General features: G+C 45.5%; 1 protein-coding gene across 2 annotated transcripts in view; it reads left to right on the top strand.

Moving 5' to 3' along the window:
* Positions 1-12,046, top strand: part of LOC141257200 (adenylosuccinate synthetase isozyme 2) — a 107,420-nt gene that overhangs the window by 36,739 nt on the left and 58,635 nt on the right. For both annotated transcript variants that reach the window (XM_073671446.1, XM_073671448.1), the window contains exon 6: positions 7,667-7,733. In XM_073671446.1, coding sequence (XP_073527547.1) covers positions 7,667-7,733 — 67 coding nt within the window. The remainder of the gene's footprint in view (positions 1-7,666; positions 7,734-12,046) is intronic.

Raw genomic sequence — 12,046 nt, 5'->3', positions numbered from 1 at the left:
ATGGAAATCCGCATGTGCTGTGCCCATGATGCGGATTTTTCCGCAGCGTAAACGCTGCGGTCAAAAATCCGCAGCATGTCAATTAATTTTGCGGAAACGCTGCTCTTTTGCCGCCATTGACTTGCATTAGACCGCATGGAATCCGCATCACTGTATATGTTGATGCGCTTTTCATGCGGTCTAATGTGCGGATGGTACCCGGGTGTGGATGAGAGGACTCTCATCCAGACCAAGGTACCATTAAAAAAAAAAGAATAAAATAAAAAATATATATATTCTCACCTTCTGACGGCCCGCGCTGCGTCCTGCCGGCTTCCCGGGCACTTCGCGTTTGAATGAAGAAGGACCTTCGCTGACGTCAGAGTCATGTGACGGGTCACGTGACGCTGACGTCGGAAGGTCCTAAAGTCTTCACTGCCGGCAGCCGGGACCGATGAAGCAGGACACCGGGGGCCATCAGAGGGTAAAGTATAGATTTATTTTTTATTTTTTGACATCACACACTATATAAATCCATGCCGGTTGCATGGATTTATATAGTGTGAAGTTGACAAGCACTTTCCAAGTGATGCTAAAATCGCTTGGGAAGCGCTTGTCAACCCGCATGCGGAAATGAAAGTGAAGACCGCTTCATTTGCGCATGTCCCTGGCAGGAAACCGCATGTACAATCCGCATGCGTTTTTTCCTGCCAGAGAGATGCAGAAACGCTCAGGAAAAAATCCTGAGCATTTCTGCATCGTGTGCACATACCCTTAACCCTTCTAACTTCCTAACAAAAAAAGCCTTTCAAAAATGCTGCAGATGTGAATCAGACATGTGGGAAATGTTATTTATTAACTATTTTGTGTGACCTTAGTCTCTGGTTTAACCCCTTAATGACCGACGATGCTCATTAAAACGGTTGCCGCTAAGGGGCCTTATTCCCTCATCGCCGTTTGAACATGGCAATCTAGAAGATCTATAGCACCCCCACCCCCCCTTCCTCCACCTGAATCCGAAAATCTCCAGGATCGCAGCTATGGGTGGTAGCTAAGACCTTGGAGAACATGATCGGGGCCGGTTTTTCCGGTCCCCGATCATGTTATCGGTGATCAATTATTCAATGAATAATGGCAATCAAACAAGAAACGTGTCTGCTATAAAGATAATTTCTTTCTCTTCTGACCTGATCTAACACCTCATTTACGGCAGTCCTGGCCATAAGAGACAGTAGTCAGTCATCGACCCCATCTCTAACATTATAGGCACGCCCTATCTTTGTGGAGCCCGCAGTGTAAGCTGCAAGCTGCACATTCCTCCTGTCATCGCACGCACTGCTCAGACAGTGCGTGCCATGACAGTAGCTGCCGGGGAGACAAGGCGCTGGGAGCGGAGGTCCCAGGTGAGTGTCTGCAGTGGCGGTAGGGTGCGCTCATCTCAGCCTGTCCGTTATCACCGCTCATTGCTGACATCTTCATAACACACGGACACAGCGCTGCGTGAAAGGTGAGTAGAAGTGTTTTTTTTTTTTCTTTGCATTGAATATATGGGAGCATATACCCAGGGTGAGGGACCGTATTCCATATACCCAGGGTGGGGGCCATTACGCTGTGGGGCACTATATGGGCCCATTATGCTGTGGGGCACTATATGGAACGTCCTTCTCAGAACAAAGCTCCATAGCCTTTGACATCTGATTTGGGGATAGTCATGGGAACGCCATGGACTGTCGGACCTGCTTGGTTTTTTTATTTTTTTTAAATAAACTGATGAACCTGAGAAAGTATCGGGGAGTTTTTATTCAAAATAACATTTAATTTCCTTTTTTTTTTTTTTTTTTTTTTACCGTTAGTGGGTTAGCAGTGGGGGTGTCTGATAGACCCCTCTCCATTACTAACCACAGGGCTTGATGCCAGATGTGAATTTTGATAATTCACAGCGGTCTTCATCCCCCAACTATCATTACCCCGATTGCCCTGGTGCAGTGGCAATCGGGGTAATGATAGTGCGTGCGATGACAAGAGGAAGGCAAGGCGCGATCTGATTTGATGCGCCAATTCTAGGGCCGCTGCAGTGCCAAGATCTGTCTGACCATGCGCCGCCTCCGTCGGCCATTTTCCTGGAGTCCACCGCATAGGAGAGTATGGAAGGTGCAGGGCTCCAGCTTCCACAAAATGTCGGCGGTGCCCCCGCATTACCGAACACCCCGTCCTGCTTCGCCAGCAGCAACCCTGGGTCCACGCTCCACCGCAGCCAGTAAGGTGATTTTGCTTTGTAAGACGCACCTTTATTTTCCCCCCAACTCTAGGGGGAAAAAAGTGCATTTTTATAAAACGAAAAATACAGTATATAGTTTTTTTATGTTTTGCCATATTCTGAGAGCTGTAACTTTATTTTTTGGCGAGCAGAGCTGTTTGAGGGCTTATTTTTTGTGAGACTAGTTGCAGATTTTTTGGTAACATTTTTTGGGTACATAACTTTTTATTCAGATTTTTCAGAATGAACCAAAATCAGTAATTCAGTTTTTTTGGGGGGTTTTACAACAATATTTTACTAAACAGAATGTTTTTTTGCATCGTCAAATTCTTAGCTATAACTTTTTTATTTATTTTTTGCCTAATGTGCCATATCAGGACTTGTTGTTTGCAGGAGGGTGTCGCTTTTTAATACCTACTTTTTGATCACTTTTTATTCACTTTTTTGTGAGTCAGTATGATGAAAAAGTTAAAAAATGTTTGTGCGTATTTTTTTTACGGTGTTTACCATACGGTATAAATGACGTGGCCATTTTATAGAGCGAGTTTTCCGGACACAATGATACCAATTATGTGTGCTAATGTTTTTGTTTTTGTCACAAACTCTGCATTCTGAGTGGTGAAACTGCTTTTCCTTTGTGTGCACTTTTTTTGTGGGTTTCTTTTTTACATATCTTAATTTACTTTTTTTTTTTTCTTTTATACTTAATCCCACTGTAGGACATGTGTATTTTTTATTTTGATCTCTGGTGTCACACACTGCCGTACTGGTCTACTGTTCCAGAGTTATTTCCTCATAAAGTGACACTGGTCAGATTTAAAAAATTTGGCCTGGTCATTAAGGTCAAAATTAACTTGCTCACTAAGGGGTTAAGGGCATAAGAATTAAAAGTTTGAAACCTGCAAAATTTTTGCCATATTTTCACAATTAAATGCAAGTGATATCAAACAAATTTTACCACTATCATGAAGTACAATATGTCACGAAAAAACATTCTCAGAAGCAGTGGGATCCTTTGAAGTGTTCCAGAGGTATTACCTCATAAAGTGACTGGTCAGAATTGTAAAAATTGGCCTGGTCCTGAAGGTGAAAACTTGCTTGGGGGGTGATGTAGTTACAGAAGTTTATGAATGCTTTAAAAGCATTAAAGCCATGTGGAAAGACCAAATGAAAATGTCATTTTTCCCATACCAATTTTAATTTTCACAAGGGTAAGGAGAAAATTGACCCTAAAGTCTGTTGTGCAATTTTTCTGCTCTGTGGGCAAATCACATTTGCAGAGCATTTGAGGTGCCAAAACAGCAGAAACCTCCCACAACTGACCCAAATTTGGAAACTACGTAAAAGAAAACAGGAGAAGGCAGCTCTCCAACAATTAAAACGCCTGTGCCATAAGGGGGAACCGCGCACAGTGCCACCCAGGCCAGGCTGCCATAAGGGGGAACCGTGCACAGAGCCACCCAGGCCAGGCTGCCAAAAGGGGGAACCGTGCACAGAGCCACCCAGGCCAGGCTGCCAAAAGGGGGAACCGGGCACAGAGCCACCCAGGCCAGGCTGCCATAAGGGGGAACCGGGCACAGAGCCACCCAGGCCAGGCTGCCATAAGGGGGAACCGGGCACAGAGCCACCCAGGCCAGGGCTGCCATAAGGGGGAACCGGGCACAGAGCCACCCAGGCCAGGGCTGCCATAAGGGGGAACCGCGCACAGAGCCACCCAGGCCAAGGCTGCCATAAGGGGGAACCGCGCACAGAGCCACCCAGGCCAAGGCTGCCATAAGGGGGAACCGCGCACAGAGCCACCCAGGCCAGGCTGCCATAAGGGGGAACCGCGCACAGTGCCACCCAGGCCAGGCTGCCATAAGGGGGAACCGCGCACAGTGCCACCCAGGCCAGGCTGCCATAAGGGGGAACCGCGCACAGTGCCACCCAGGCCAGGCTGCCATAAGGGGGAACCGCGCACAGTGCCACCCAAGCCAGGCTGCCATAAGGGGGAACCGCGCACAGTGCCACCCAGGCCAGGGCTGCCATAAGGGGGAACCGCGCACAGAGCCACCCAGGCCAGGGCTGCCATAAGGGGGAACCGCGCACAGAGCCACCCAGGCCAGGGCTGCCATAAGGGGGAACCGCGCACAGAGCCACCCAGGCCAGGGCTGCCATAAGGGGGAACCGCGCACAGAGCCACCCAGGCCAGGGCTGCCATAAGGGGGAACCGCGCACAGAGCCACCCAGGCCAGGGCTGCCATAAGGGGGAACCGCGCACAGAGCCACCCAGGCCAGGGCTGCCATAAGGGGGAACCGCGCACAGAGCCACCCAGGCCAGGGCTGCCATAAGGGGGAACCGCGCACAGAGCCACCCAGGCCAGGGCTGCCATAAGGGGGAACCGCGCACAGAGCCACCCAGGCCAGGGCTGCCATAAGGGGGAACCGCGCACAGAGCCACCCAGGCCAGGGCTGCCATAAGGGGGAACCGCGCACGGAGCCACCCAGGCCAGGGCTGCCATAAGGGGGAACCGCGCACGGAGCCACCCAGGCCAGGGCTGCCATAAGGGGGAACCGCGCACGGAGCCACCCAGGCCAGGGCTGCCATAAGGGGGAACCGCGCACGGAGCCACCCAGGCCAGGGCTGCCATAAGGGGGAACCGCGCACAGAGCCACCCAGGCCAGGGCTGCCATAAGGGGGAACCGCGCACAGAGCCACCCAGGCCAGGGCTGCCATAAGGGGGAACCGCGCACGTGCAGCAGCAAGTAGAGAAAAAGTAATTTTTCCAGCAAAACCTCCTCGGGTAAGTGAACTTCAAATTTTATTTCATATAAACATTAAAACCAGGAATGATGGCACTTAACAGACCAGACTATAGAGAGATTAAGCCACGACCATGTGGTCTGCTACATGCTATAATTCCAGGTTTTAATGTTTGTGAAATAAACTTCAAGTTTTACTTACCTGAGGACGTTTCGCTGGAGAATCTACTTTTTTTTTTTTTTATTTTATTTTGGAAACTACACTTCTCAAGGAATTTATCTTAAGAGTATAATTATAACAGTAATGCTTTTGGTTTTACTGGTGCATGAATTTATAATGTGGTGGTATGTGTAAGTTGTGTGGAGTACATCAGATTATAAAAGTGTGTTGTGTTAAAATTTTGGTTTAACCCTGTTAATTCATGTACGTGTGGTACGCTTTAAGGCAATCCTTTATGCAAAGGCCAGGTTTCTTAAAGGAAGTTTCATAATGGTAATTTGTGTCCTTTCATATTTCCCCTTTTGGAGCATTCTCTGCATCTTTTCTGTGTTCTTCCCTTCCTCACAGTTTGGGAAATCTAATCGGGAAAATGTTCCCCTGGTTCAGTATGGGCACCATCAGTTTCAGAAGTACTGGGGCCCTCACCTCCCTGATTGCCAAATATTAGGACCTTGATAACTGACTCCTGAACGTGAAGGAAGGTCCCCATATTTCCTGCACATCAAAACGGAACAGAGGCATTATACACTGCCATCTGTATGATGTGCATGGCCAACTTTTCGTACCATACCTTTTGCTTTTCGGATGGCACTGCCAGGGTTTCAGGACTTGATCTGAGAGATCTACACCCTCATGAATTTATTAAAATCCAGGATACAATCTGCATTGGACTTGTGTTGTGGTACCTCTGACAGTGACAAGGGAGCTGTAGTCACGGTGCATAGTGGTCAAGATTAAGACATCTCTCTTGTCCTTATGCTTGACCACCAGCATGTTGTCACTACATTGGGCTCATTCTTTGAGCAGTTCCCCAACTGGCATGTGGATGCTGGTGTAGAAGTTATCCACATAGAGGTGATAACCCTTATCCAGCAGTGGGTGCAGCAATTTCCACACAATTTTCCCACTCACTCCCAGGACAAGGGGGCATTCAGTGGGGGGTCAATCTGGGTATCCCTCCCTCTGTAAACTCTAAATCTGTGGGTGTACCCTAAGGTACTTTTTGCACAGCTTGTACATTTTAATTCCATACCTCTAACTGGACAAGTACTGTCAGAATTTTAGCCTCCCTTAGAAAGGAACCAGAGATTCATCTATAGCAATGTCCCTTTTGGGGGTTGTACGCCTCAGCAAATTTTCTGCTGAAGTGGTCAACTACTGGCTGATTTTTATATAGACGATCAAAGTTGGGATAGTCTTTAGGAGGACACTGCGCATTATCACTATTATGCAAACATTTTTGGATTGCTTCAAATCATGTCCTTGTCATAGCTCTGGAAACTGGTGTGTTTCTATAAAATATCAGTACTCCAGTATTGCTGAATCTGGTTTTCAATTTGCCCAAATGCCGCACAATGCCCCAAAATGTCATAATCTCTGCTGCATTTACAGTGGTCCAACTGGCAAATAATGATGTGGAATTTTTGGGTGAAAAATAATAAGGTTTATTATATCCTCAGTGAAGAAGACTTTGGTAAAGTCCATTTCTAAGAAGCCTTCAGCGTCAAATTGGATTCCTGATCTGCCCATGAAATCCAAAATAACAGGCTGATAATTTTTTGGTGGAGTCTATATGGGATCAATTGCTGAAGGGGTCTCCTCGGTCGTAGGGCGCATTGCTGGGGGTCCCTCCTCACTAGATGAATGATATATGATATGATATGATATATGATGATCTGCCTCACCGTTTGAATCCGTGTCGAAGGCAATGAAAGCATATGCCTCCTGCTGAAAATCGTCTTCTTGACGACTGAACCATTTCTATTTCATTCTTCTAAACATTGGGTGTGTAATTGGTGCTTTTATATGTGTATTGTGTGAGGTATGCATAAAAAGTACTATTTTTATTATAAAATTTGCTATAAAAATCTGAGAAAAAAAAAATGTGATTAAAAAATAAAGAAGTAAAAAGGAAAAATTTAGAAGAGACGCCTAGAAAAAAAATGAAAAGAAAAATCCAAAATAAAAAATAAAAAAATGTGCATTTTAAATGCCGCCGTCAGATATTGACAGTGGCATTTATCAAGCTAATAGTAGGCAGAGCTCCGCTCCACCACTGCTATTAAAAAGCAGTTGATGGCTGAAAAATGCAGCAATCATCTACTGGAAATCTGAGCACGCTCCTTACACCCGCTTCTGATGTATGGCAAATGTCAGGAAGGAGTTGGTGTCTTCATTAATAGACGGCAAGGTATGTAAGTGTTTTGTTTTTGTTTGCCGCGGCTCTCGTACTTGATACTAATTAAATCAAGATTATTTGAAAATGTTTCCATTATTTCTTCATTTCCATATCATTATCATGTCGATCTTGGTATTTAACTCTACGACTTTTCCTTCATGGTGTAATGTTTTCAGTCTTTAGAAGTGTATGTTGAATAATGGTTCGCTTAAGTCCCCAACTACACAATAAGATTTAAGCAAGTAATTTATACATTATATTATATTTCTTTTTTTTTTTTCTTAAATAGTTTTTGACTTTCACCAAGCTGCTGATGGCATTCAAGAACAGCAGAGACAAGAACAAGCTGGAAAGAAGTAAGTACACGCTAAACAGTTTTTAATTTTCAGCTGCGTTTTACAGTACCAGCAAAGTCTGCTTTTTTAGGGAAAAAATAAAGTACAGCAGTATGTGAAACCCATTTATCTTTGTTGTTTTCCCAAGTTTACGATCATGTCTTGGTCCCCTGAGATGGTTTACATCTCAGGTGACCCATTTGTAATGTGGCGCGTGTTACATTAGTGGCGCGTATTTTTACATGAATATATGTCTTGGATTGGTGACCTGTGTTCATGCTTATGTGGTGTTACAAAGCTGAACTTTGAGATCCTGAAAAACGCAGCAAAAAAACACTGCAAAAAACACACTAAAACCTTTTTGTTTTTGGCGCTGCTTCTCTCCTGCCAAGAGATCGGGTTTTGCTGCAGAAAAAAAAACCCCACTGAAAAACGCCTAGGGTGAACTTAATGAGTTCAGTTTCAGAGTATAAAAACAAGCAACTTTGCAATTCACCTGTTATTAAAAATTCTCTCTCTTCTCTAGGACAGAGGGATTTTTAATGTGCAGTTTACTGTTGGAGGTGGCAGATTTCCTTGCCGTGGAGCACCGCACTTCACTCTGAAGCTGCCTGGATCTGGCCAGTTCCAGTTTATCTGCATTCCTCCAAAGCTTCAAAGGCAAAGCTGTCTGTGTTTGCAGTATGGTGGAGCATGCAATTCAGGCTAAGAGGGGAACCAGGAGACTGGGAAGCGGAGTACTCCCAAAGAGAGGAATAACCCTTTAATAAATGACCTAAACCTGCCACGTGCAGTAGTGCTCATTCAAAGCCTGACAAGCCGATGTGTAGACATACTATTTGCAAGCACAGTGAATTTTGTTTTATATCCTATTCCCATGCAGTTTACCATCCTTGAGTTGTAGATTCTGCACCCAAAATCCAGACCTTGCCTGCTGCTCACTTATACACTGCTCAAAAAAATAAAGGGAACACTCAAATAACACATCCTAGATCTGAATGAATTAAATATTCTCATTGAATACTTTTGTTCTGTACAAAGTTGAATGTGCTGACAACAAAATCACACAAAAATAATCAATGGAAATCACATTTATTAACCAATGGAGGCCTGGATTTGGAGTCACCCCCAAAATTAAAGTGGAAAAACACACTACAGGCTGATCCAACTTTGATGTAATGTCCTTAAAACAATTCAAAATGAGGCTCAGTATTGTGTGTGGCCTCCACGTGCCTGTATGACCTCCCTACAATGCCTGGGCATGCTCCTGATGAGGCTCAGTATTGTGTGTGGCCTCCATTTGCCTGTATGACCTCCCTACAACGCCTGGGCATGCTCCTGATGAGGCTGAGTATTTTGTGTGGCCTCCACGTGCCTGTATGACCTCCCTACAATGCCTGGGCATGCTCCTGATGAGGCTGAGTATTGTGTGTGGCCTCCACGTGCCTGTATGACCTCCCTACAACGCCTGGGCATGCTCCTGATGAGGCTGAGTATTGTGTGTGGCCTCCACGTGCCTGTATGACCTCCCTACAACGCCTGGGCATGCTCCTGATGAGGCTCAGTATTGTGTGTGGCCTCCACGTGCCTGTATGACCTCCCTACAACGCCTGGGCATGCTCCTGATGAGGTTGCGGATGGTCTCCTGTGGGATCTCCTCCCAGACCTGGACTAAAGCATCCGCCAACTAATAATTCTAGGACACAGTGGGGTGCAGTCTTCAGATTTACTCACAGTTGTCAGACTCCAGGTTCCCAGCGCCAGGGTAACCTCCCACGCCGTCCTGTGTTCACCAAGGCAGGGGTTCAGCAATCTCCCAGGTGTTTCAGGAATACATAACGGGACCCCATTCTGTGTGCCTTCCTCGGTCGTCTTCCTGTGCTGGCTCTCACCCTCCTGACCTGCGCTTCGCAATCAGTGTCCCAACCTGTAGCCTCGGATTTTGGCGGGCAACGTGCAGTCCCCTGAATCCTATACGGCTACCTTTTTAGCGATCTAGTTGCAGTTGTGAGCAGCTGCACCCTGAAAGTACAGTAGCCTCACGTTTCTAGCTGAGCCTTGTAGTTCTCCACTAGTTAGGGGCCTGATCCCTCCACGTCCTTGTAGATTCGGGCGCACGGGTGGCTTCCGCACTCGCTGTGCCCCTGGGATCCCCTCAGTCCTGGAGCCTTGCCTCTGCTCCCGTCCTCTTCCAGCCTGTCCTCCTGGGCGCCTCAATCTAGGCCCTCTCCTCTAGTGATTTTTTAAGCGAAGCTGTACTTCCTGTTGGTTTAATTATTTAATGGAGAATTTCTAGATCATGTTGTCAAGCCTGTGGAGTCGGTGAGTCAAACCTCCGACTCCTCCATTTCCATGGCACCGACTCCAACTCCCACTCCATGACTCCCTCATACATGGCTCATGTTTAAGTGATAAATTTACTGTAGCAGATTCATCTCAGCTAAAAGTCTAGACCCTTAGATCAGGAATAGGACATTTCATAACTTTCCCAAATTCTTATGAAAAAATATTTCCCCCAAACTGCATTGAACTACTGCACCCAATTTATTATATATTTTAGGAGTTGGAGTCGGTCCATTTTATACTGACTCCGACCCCCGACTCCACAGCCCTGCATGTCGTCTGTCATGGGATTTTCTTGTATAAATACTGTAGAGAAAAGGGCACTTGGCAGATTGGCCTTTCCCTCATCCTCTTCCATCATTTTTCCCAGCTTATATTTGAGGATTAACCCCTTTACCCCCGAGGGTGGTTTGCACGTTAATGACCAGGCCAATTTTTACAATTCTGATCACTGTGACTTTATGAGGTAATTACTCTGGAACGCTTCAACGGATCCCCCTGATTCTGAGATTTGTTTTTTTCGTGACATATTGTACTTCATGATAACGGTAAAATTTCTTCAATATCACTTGCGTTTATTTGTGAAAAAAAAGGAAATTTGGCGAAAATTTTGCAATTTTCAAAATTAGAATTTTTATGCCCTTAAATCAGAGAGATGTCACACAAAATAGTTAATAAATAACATTTCCCACATGTCTACTTTACATCAGCACAATTTTGGAACCCAATTTTTTTTTTATTAAAGCGCTATAAGGGTTAAAAGTTGACCAGCGATTTCTCATTTTTCCAACAAAATTTACTAAACAATTTTTTTTTTTTAGGGACCACATCACATTTGAAGTGACTTTGAGGGGCCTTTATGACAGAAAATACCCAAAAGTGACACCATTCTAAAAACTGCACCCCTCAAGGTGCCCAAAACCACATTCAAGAAGTTTATTAACCCTTCAGGTGCTTCACAAGAATTTTTGGAATGTGGAAGAAAAAAATGAACATTTAACTTTTTTCACAAAAAATGTTACTTTAGACCCAATTTTTTTTTAATTTTCGCAGGGGTAACTGGAAAAAATAAACCCCAAAATTTGTTGTGCAATTTCCCCTGAGCACGCAAGATACCCCATACGTGGGGAAAAACCACTGTTTGGGCGCACGGCAGGGTTCGGAAGGGAAGGAGCGCCATTTGACTTTTTGATTCTAAAATTTGCTTGAATAATTAGCGGACGCCATGTTGCGTTTGGAGAGCCCCTGATGTGCCTAAACAGTGGAAAACCCCACAAGTGACACCATTTTGGAAACCAGACCCCTCAGGGAACTTATGTAGATGTGTGGTGAGCACCTTGAACCCCCAGGTGCTTCACTGAAGTTTATAACATGGAGCCGTGAAAATAAAAAAATCAAACTTCCACAAAAATGATGTTTTAGCCCCAATTTTTTTATTTTCACAAGGTTAAGAGGAGAAAATGGACCCCAAAAACTGTTGTGCAATTTCTTCTGAGTACGCCAATACCCCATATGTGGGGAAAATACAGTGTTTGGGCTGGTGGAATTGAGAGCGGACGCCATGTCGCGTTTGGAGAGCCCCTGATGCGCCGAAATAGTCAAACCCCCCCACAAGTGACCCCATTTTGGAAACTAGATCCCTCAGGGATTTCATCAAGGGGTATAGTGAACATTTTGAACCCAGAGGTACGACACAGAATTTGATAACATTAGGTCATCATATTGAATAAGTTGTCATTAGTCTTGAGCGCAAGTGCTCTCTACTTGAGTTTGCATCGGGTACTCGGGTATGCACCAAGTATCACGGGTGCTCGAGTGACATGCTCTATTCCCCGCTCGCATGTTTCACGGTTATTAGACCCCCAAAAAAACATGCTTGGGTTGCTCGTGCATGGCAGGCAATCCCCGCAAGGTTTTTTTTGGCCACGAAGCATATGGAGCGGAGACTCGAGCACCCTACTCAGTGCATACCTGAGCACCCAATGCAAACT

This window comes from Phyllobates terribilis, unplaced genomic scaffold (assembly GCF_046119375.1).
Source record: "Phyllobates terribilis strain yellow unplaced genomic scaffold, ASM4611937v1 Scaffold_3__8_contigs__length_932513732, whole genome shotgun sequence".
Classification (NCBI taxonomy): domain Eukaryota; kingdom Metazoa; phylum Chordata; class Amphibia; order Anura; family Dendrobatidae; genus Phyllobates; species Phyllobates terribilis.
This window is presented reverse-complemented; position numbering and strand designations above follow the sequence as displayed.